At 43.7% G+C, this 9,244-nt stretch overlaps 1 protein-coding gene across 1 annotated transcript; it reads right to left on the bottom strand.

Annotated features, from left to right (window-relative positions):
• Positions 1-4,135: 4,135 nt before the first annotated feature.
• LOC121720442 (uncharacterized protein K02A2.6-like) lies at positions 4,136-7,177 on the bottom strand. The gene has a single exon (XM_042106531.1). The coding sequence runs from the start codon at positions 7,151-7,153 to the stop codon at positions 4,136-4,138; it is 3,018 nt and encodes a 1,005-aa protein (XP_041962465.1). The 5' UTR covers positions 7,154-7,177.
• Positions 7,178-9,244: the final 2,067 nt, after the last annotated feature.

The following is a 9,244-nucleotide window of genomic DNA, read 5'->3' as shown; positions in this document are numbered from 1 at the left end:
CGGGGCCAAGTAGGAATCTCCAGTGAGAGTGATGATGGTGATGAAGACTACACTCCCCCACGTCAGAAGTGGAAACCTCTGCCAAATGAAGCTCTGAGACACTATGGGGCTGAGATGGTAGATGAAACACATGCGTCAAGATGTCGCAGATCTGGTTGCAACAGCAAAACATATGTGATGTGTACGAAGTGCAAGGTCTTCCTCTGTGTTTCAAAGAAGGGGAACTGCTTTTTGAAATATCATACTCCATAAACGTATACAACATCCAACATACATGCACTGGAAAAAGTGATGTAGAGATAAGTTCAGTTTTCATTAGTTTCAGTCATAATTCTTATGTTTACATAGGTATTTTGGGATTTACTTATTGAGTTAAATGTACTTATTATATGATTCAGTTTTATGTGTACGGTGTTCTGAAGTCCACTGTAATGGACACTTGATATTTCTTAAATAAAAACATTAAAAAAAAAAGTTTTCAGTATGCTCATTGTCTTCCAAACTATTGGGGAAGTTAAGAAAAAAAAGAATTTGGAGATGTTTTTTTTCTTGGTAGTCAGGAGGATACAGTTTGCCTGTCTATGTAATGAGTAGCTTAGCAATACATTTGTTCCACTTGTTTTCCGACATGACACAGAAGCTGTTGATAATGTCAGAGGTGGAAAAAGTACGAAAATATTGTACTCAAGTAAAAGTACCAATACCTTGATGAAATATTACTCAAGTACAAGTTAAAATACCGATCTGAAAATGTACTTAAGTAAAAGTAAAAAGTAGTTCATTTAAAATGTACTTTAAGTAAAAGTTACTTAGTTACTTTTTTTATGGGGGGGGGGGGGAGGGGTACCAGAACAACCAGTTTTACCAGAGACTTTCTAATGAGGAGATACAGCACTCAAAAAATACTCCATAGTAATGCATGGGGTTAGTCAGTTGTATACAAAATATCACAACCCTTCCGCAGCAAAACGTTGACATGTGAATACATTGAGCCAATCATGTGGTGTGTTGTAAAATACATTGAGTGCCATCGTGCCAATCATCTGTTGTGATCTCGCTGCTGGAGCAAGATTGGTGTCGTGAAGCCTTACGCACACGCATTTCTGCCGAAATAGATGCACGATAAGTGCCCAAAAAGTTTTGCAATATGGCCGCCGAGTGGAGTGGAGGTACTTGCCTGAAAAGGACTTTGTTCCTAGCTCGAGTTGCTGCAGCCAGCAGCTAAGGCAGCCATGTTCATGCTCCTAGTGTGTAGCGCTGTAGCTGCAGCAACTCGAGCTAGGTAAAACCGATTGTTTCAGTTTTGTTCATACCGACAGTACTCGGTGACGTTGAGAAATGGAGATCTATGTGAAAAATCACCGGAGTTCTCCTTTAAGTTTGAGCAGTAGTTGATTTTCAAAGTTAGTTGCACTCATCCTTGCGTCGTGTTGCAATGAACAGTAATCCAGCACTGAAAAACTGAAAAGCCCCTCACAGGCAGCTGAGGCAGGCAGGCTAATGTTGAGTTGCAGAGAGTTTTTTTATATTTGGAAATGAGCAGAAGGTTCAGCAGATTAAAGGGCGTCGAACTAGGGGGGAGAGTGGGAAGTATAGGGCCCCAATGGAGGAGAGGGCCCTTGAAAAGTGGAATACAGGGGGTACAACATTTTCACCAGGCATTAATAACTCAGGTAATCCACACATAAAAAATCCAAACAACTCCATAAGTAGTCATGTGTAATGAAGTGGAATAACACAGGGAAAAAGTATTGAACAAGCTAAGAAAAAGCACTAAGGCAAGGAAATGGAAGGAACGAGCTGGAATCTGTAAGTAGTTAGAGAGTAGTTATCCTTTCTATCTGTGCAAATTAATATAAGCTTGGTTAGTAGCCTACATATTGATGGGCTATAAAAAGGTTTTTCATTACCAAGGTGTCACACAAGAAACATTTCATGATGGATAAAAGCAAAAAGCTCTCCCAAGACCTTTGCAACCTTATTGTTGCAAAACATATCAATGAAACTGGTTACAGATGCATTTCAAAACTTCAGAATCTTCAGTAAGCAGCATGGGAGCCATTATCTGCAAGTGGAAGAAACATCACTGCATCATCAACCGGCCACGCAATATTTCTGACCAGGGAGTCAGAAGGATAGTCAATTCCAAGAGCCAAGGACCACTCGGAGAAAGCTCCAGAAAGACTTGAAGGCAGCCAATTCAATTAAATTCAATTAAACAGTTCTGGAAGTAACTAAAGATCAGGATTCACAAGAGGGACCCCTGGAATCTGTTTAGAACAATGGACCAAAATCACACCTGATACTGTGACTAATACCTTTTGTCATACAGGAAATGTCTTGAAGCTGTCTAAAGGCTTTTCCACAAAGTATTGAAGAAATTTCAGTAGGCACGTTCAATACTTTTTTCCTGTGTCATTCCAATTTAATACACATAACTCTTATGTTTTGGATTTTTTATATGTGTGTTAATATAATGTGTGGTGAAAATTTCGAATAGACTCACTGGAAGTTTAAGTTAATTACTGAAAATATATATGACTATATGTCCACCATATATTTATTTTACCTGAATATTTTAACTTCCAAATTAAATGTCAAAATGAATGTCAGACGAAATTTAAAGTTTGACTGACTGGATTTTGTATACAAAACAGTGAAAACTGTCTAAGGTCACTCTCACTCTCCCTTGCTAAAGAGCTAAATGGTTTAGTCCGCCTTCACGATTCATAAGGTAGTCTATCTTTTGTTTATTTAGTTGAGCATTGCTAGTAGTGGACCGCTAATTGTTGTGCTGCTGGTGCAATGTCTTTCTCCAAGAAAGCCAAGTCAGGTTATTAAAAAGAGAGACATCAAAATGAGGGGAAACAACTGCTAATAAACTTCTTTCCAAAGAAAGGTGAGCACAAACGTCAAAACACGAAATCCCATGGTGTTTGCTTGAATATCTCCGCTATCATTAGTGCTAAAACGAACTGAGACAACCCATTGAAATAGCGGAAAATACACTTTCATAGGTTAGGCTACACATGTAATCTGATGCATTTTGTGATCCAGCTCCATCTCCCATCACTTTCAGAAAGACTGCATGGCGCCAGCTTGATTCATGTCCTGTTGTAGGCTACATGCTGATCATTATCACTAGGCTAGTGGTTTAGGGCGGGATTACTTTTCTCTCCCTTTCTGTTTTCGTTAGTCTTAACTTTTTTTGTTTACTCAAGTAACGGATGGGATTTTTGATGTAGCGAAGTACAATACTTCGCTCAAAATGTAATCAAGTAAAATTTAAAATACCTATTTTATAAACTACTTAAAAAATACAAAATACACAGAAAAACTACTCAATACAGTAACGTGAGTAAATGTATTTCGTTACTTTCCACCTCTGGATAATGTGAACAAGGAAAAGAATGACACTGACAATGACACACAAGCCGATGTGAAGAAGGAAGACAATGACAGTGACAATGACATAGATTATGATGTGGTATGCCTTAATTTCTGGCAATTAGATTATTTGCTTAAGTGAAACATTTCACTGTTGCATTCTTATGTGCCATTTCAGGAAGAGGACAATGACTCTGACGAACATACTGCAACTGCATCTTCTGATAAGTGAGACCAGCAATGACACCTCAGACAGTGAAGACGATAGGAAAGAGGCCGGTTTCTCATGTGATGTCCCACAAGGAAAATGTTGCTTCTTTATTGTTATGTTGCTTCCTAATGTCTTTATATAGACAATTCTATATTCGCACCAGAGCAACACTCACACGCTTTTGCTGGTTCACTCACTTCTTCTAGACTGGTTTATTGCATACGAGAACTCAACCAATTACAGAACACTGATGCGCCCTAGTGGTCACTATTTATATAGCACAACATTTAGCTACATACATAACATTTCCTCCCCACTAAGATAGGTTGTCCCTTAACACAAAATATATTTTCTTTAACACAACCTAAATGATACACTTTTCCGTGCACAACATAAAAAGTACATTTGTACAGTTTTCTTTTTCTTTGTACAACAAAATAACAATGAGGAGTTATCTTACTTTCGGTATAACTATGTTGAAAACAATATGTCCCAAAACTCAAACTGTACTACAAACTTCTGTGAGCTAATCACTGTTCACTCATCACGGTAACGTACTGGTGGTTTTGTGATCCTCACAGGATAGCGTTTCACAGTCTCTGTTACCTGCGTATGTCCCGTAGGTGGTGGTTCAGGGGAATGGTGTGTATTTGATGGTTCGATGATCTCAGGAACTTGATCATCATTCTTTTCTGGTGGAGGTGTATAAGGGTGCATTGTGGTACAACTATCACTCTGGGGTAGTAACACCTGTGGGATTACAGGAAGGTTCCCCGCAGTCTGCTGAGGCTCGGGCTCCGGGCGTGTCAGCATCTGGTCCACATGACGTTTCCATACCCCTGGTGATCCCACATTTACCTTGTACGACACCGGTCCTGTCTTTTCTATAACAACACCTTGTGCCCACTTTTCCTCCCCTTTCCTATAATCACGCACAAGGACTGGCTCCCCAACATCAAACTGTCTGGCCCTAGAGTGACGTTGGCGGCGTTGTTGTTGGGCATCCTGTGACCTGTGAACTGCTCCAGCAACACTGGGTTTCAGGAAATCCAGTCGAGAACGCAGCCTGCGCCCGAGGAACAACATAGCCGGCGTTTCTTTCGTTGTTGCGTGAGGGGTGTTTCGGTAAGTCAGTAGAAACGCATCAAGTCGCTGACGCACACGTGTTATGCCTTTGGATGCTTTTAAGGCATGTTTGAACGTCTGCACAAAGCGTTCGGCCAAGCCATTGGTGGCAGGATGGTATGGCGCTGAGCGGATGTGCTTGACTCCATTGGACTTCAGGAACACACTGAATTCTTCAGCACAGAACTGTGGTCCGTTGTCACTCACAAGAATGTGTGGAATGCCATAGCGACTAAAAAGGCCCCTGAGCACTTGAATGGTCATGCTGGCAGTGGTGCTGTCCATGATGTGCACCTCAGGCCACTTAGAATGTGCATCCACAGCGACCAAGTACATATGTCCTTCAAATGGACCTGCAAAGTCCACATGTATCCTTTCCCAAGGACTGGAGGGCCACATCCAAGGGTGTAGAGGTGCTAGCCCAGGCTCTTTTTGTACGCTCTGACAGGAGTGGCAAGATTTGGCCTTGAGCTCAATTTGAGAGTCTATGCCAGGCCACCAAACATAACTGCGTGCCAAGCTCTTCATCCTCACTACACCTGGATGTGCTAAGTGTAGCTCTTCCAGAACCCGGGGGTGCAGTTTAGGTGGCACGACCACTCTCACACCCCACATAAGGCATCCCTGTTGTATTGTGAGATCATGACGGCGCAACAGATAGGGCGACATCTCTTCACCTGCTCCCTTTGCAGCTGGAAAACGACCAGTTGAGACCATTTCTAAGACACGAGACAAGGTGGGGTCAGACAAGGTGTCACATCTGATCTCGGTACTACTGACTGGTAGTGTGTCCAACTGAGATGTGTAGAATACCTCTACTGCGCCCCGCTTCTCTTTATGAGTGTAGGAGAGTGGTAACCGTGACAGTCCATCGGCATTTGCATGTAATGTACCTTTCCGGTATTGAATGGTATAATCATGCGCTGACAGGAGGAGCGCCCAGCGCTGCATTCGGGCGGCAGCCATTGACGGTGTACTTTTCAATGGACTCAGGATGGAGGTCAGCGGGCGATGGTCAGTGAGTAGGGTGAACTTGTTACCATAGAGGTACTGGTGGAACTTGCGTACTCCAAAGACTATCGCTAGCGCCTCCTTCTCGATCTGGGCGTAGTTTTGTTCCGCCTTGCTGAGCGTTCGAGATGCATAGGCTATTGGTCTTTCCTCACCATCAGGCATGACGTGCGAGAGCACAGCTCCGACCCCATAAGGCGAAGCATCACACGCGAGGCGGAGCGGCAGCTTAGGATTGTAGTGGGTCAATACCTCCTGTGATACAAGTAGTGCTTTAGATGTCTGGAATGCTGACTCACAGGCTGACGTCCACTGCCATTTCTTCCCTTTATTTAACAGTTCATTCAGTGGTTTCATGACAGTGGCTAAGTCGGGAATGAAACGTCCGTAATAGTTCAGCATCCCTAGGAACGAACGTAGCTGACTGAGATCACCTGGTGCAGGTGCTTCCACAATGGCACGTACCTTCTCTGGTGATTTGTGGAGTCCAGCTGCGTCAATGATATGGCCCAAGTATTCCACGGACTCCTGGAAAAACAGGCACTTCTCTGACTTGAGATGCAGACCCTGTTCCTCTAGCCTGCCCAGGACTGCATCCAGAGTTTTTAGGTGAGTCTGTTCGTCAGGACCACTGATCAGGATGTCGTCCAGGTAACAGTGCGTGTACGGCAGTCCGAGAAGCACTTGGTCCATAGCCTTCTGAAATAAAGCGGGCGATGATGCTACTCCAAACGGTAAGCGGTTAAAACGAAATAGCCCTTTTTGTGTAGAGATAGTCAGCAGCTCCCTAGACTTCTCTTCTACCTCCATCTGTAGATAGGCATTTGATAAGTCTAACTTACTGAAGCGTTGACCTCCTGCTAGAGAGGCAAAAAGGTCTTCAATACGTGGAATTGGATACTTATCCACGCACAGAGCTGGGTTGAGGGTGACCTTGAAATCTCCACAAAGTCTCACTGTGCCATCCTTTTTGCTGACAGGCACCACGGGCGTGGCCCAATCACTATGCTCCACTGGTGAGATCACCCCAAGCTCAGTCAGTCGTTTTAGTTCGGCCTCAACTCGAGGTCGAAGAGCATATGGCACGTTACGTGGTGGACAGAATTTGGGTACACTGTTAGGTCTAATAGTCAATGTGGCCTTAATTCCCTTCATTGTGCCTAGCTTTTTAGAGAAAACAGCTGAGTGTCTCTTTAACACCGTCTCCAAGTTGTCTTTCTCTCTCTGCTCAATTGCATGCACAGTCTTTAAGTCTTTCCAGTTCAGTTTAATAACTCTCAGCCACTCTCTACCAAACAGTGCGGGTGCATCAACTTTAACTACATACAAGGGCAAATCAGCACATTGCTTGTTTAACTTTACTTGCACCTTGATGACCCCTTCTGGTGCCAAAGGCTCTCCAGTGTATGTCTTGAGCATGATATCAGTGGGCTGCAGTGGCAGTTGGCCGAGCATGCTTCTGTACTGTTCCCATGGAATCAGAGACACAGCAGCCCCTGTATCCAATTCCATCTCCATTTTCTTTCCATTTACTACAGGCAGCACTGATATTCGTGAATATTTCCCTTTTTGTGACATTGAATACAGTCCCAACTCACAGTCAGTGTCAGATTTATTTTCCTCACTTTCGCTTTGATCTTCTCTTGCCTCAACGTGATAAATTTTCTTCTTTCTATCTTTTAAACTGCGCTTAATTGCATTACCTTTCTGTTCAGGTTTTTCCACTTTCTGTTTCCATTCTCTGTCTCGGTTGCTTTTGGCTTTGCTCTTACACATGAGCTTAGTGTGGCCTTTCCTCCCACACTGGTGGCAGTCACGATCTTTGTACCAGCAGTCCTCATCAGTATGGTTAGTTTTCCCGCAACGGCGGCATTTTGGGGAAAACACCGCGTTCACTTTGAGCGAGCCACTTAACTGCTGCACGTCGCGCGCCGCTGTCTCTGCAGATACAGCATAATCGACTGCTTTCTGAAACGTGAGATCTTTCTCAGTCAAAAGGCGCTTCTGTACAGTTTCACTCTTAAGTCCACAGACAAATCTGTCCCTTAGTGCGTCTTCCAAGTAAGCACCGAACTCACAATGTTCCGAAAGTCTTTTCAATACCGCGACATATTGTGCAACTGTTTCCCCTTCCCCCTGATTTCGCTTGTGAAACCGGAATCTCTCCGCAATCACGAGCGGCTTTGGAGCGAAATGGGCCTGCAACACCCTCACAATACGGTCATAGTCCATCTCCCCAGGCTTGTTAGGAGCAACCAAACTTCGAAGTAGTCCATACGTTTTCGGTCCCAGCACACTAAACAGCACAGGCACTTTCTTTGCATCCCTAATCTCATTTGCCAGGATGTAATGTTCAAAACGTTCAATATACGTTGCCCACTGCTCACCGGTCTCATCAAAGGGATCCATATGTCCAATTATTCCCGCCATGATGTGTCTGCTTCTGGTGGCTTGCACTGTAACGTTAGACTCTTCGGAAGAAGACCGACTCATCACCTCCTAACAGCTAACACTAAGCTCACTAGCTAGGTGCTTCCAGCGTGGTTGTTCTTTTCTTTGTCCAAACGTGACCAACATCGGCAGTTCACTCGCCGATGCAGTGAAAAGTCTTCAGGACTACACAACTCGTCGCCAATTTATGTTATGTTGCTTCCTAATGTCTTTATATAGACAATTCTATATTCGCACCAGAGCAACACTCACACGCTTTTGCTGGTTCACTCACTTCTTCTAGACTGGTTTATTGCATACGAGAACTCAACCAATTACAGAACACTGATGCGCCCTAGTGGTCACTATTTATATAGCACAACATTTAGCTACATACATAACATTTATTAACAGATCTGACTGGCAAACGATGATGCTCAAACGGGAGGGGAAAAGGCTGACAAGCCTTAACTGGACCAACATCGTGGCTGAGGGCATCAAACAGGTGTATCGATACTGTTCTTTTGGCTTTAAAGGTCACTCAGTGGCATGTGACACATCCAGGGCAACAACGCCCCTTTTTCAGTGTGAAGGGTACTGCACTTTCAAAGAATGCCCTGTGACTGTGACTATTGAAATTACTAATTTGACCACTTTAGAAGCTAATGTTTATTTCAAGGGAGGGAAAAAGCCACCACAATGGCAATAGCCGCAAAAGGAGGCCATATTGAATGCTCAAAGGTGAAAGACTGGCGAAACATCTAAAGGGCAAGAATCCCAGGGCCACCTACCTTCTTGGAGAAGATGGCGGCAATGTCCCCAGTTGTCGAATCTGGCTGCCGTGATGACGTTCTAACAGCACATGCCATAAGAAATATGGTATGGAACATGAAAAGGAGTGATGATTCCAAGCAGCTGCAGAAGGTGCTCCTACACCCCAAAGGTGTAATGCTGTGGTCCCAGAAAAGCATCAGCATCTTCCACCAAAGGTGTAAGGAGAATATTGTGTACATTGATGCCACTGGTGGTGTCATAAAGCACACAAACCCGGACCAACCGCCATTCTACATTTATGAGTTA

This window comes from Alosa sapidissima, chromosome 1 (assembly GCF_018492685.1).
Source record: "Alosa sapidissima isolate fAloSap1 chromosome 1, fAloSap1.pri, whole genome shotgun sequence".
Lineage (NCBI taxonomy): Eukaryota > Metazoa > Chordata > Actinopteri > Clupeiformes > Clupeidae > Alosa > Alosa sapidissima.
Note: the sequence above shows the minus strand (reverse complement) of the source record. Positions and strands in the feature narration are given on the sequence as shown.

Coding starts and splice junctions, on each gene's coding strand:
- LOC121720442 (XM_042106531.1), bottom strand. CDS start 7,153: ATGCTCAAGACATACACTGGAGAGCCTTTGGCACCAGAAGGGGTCATC.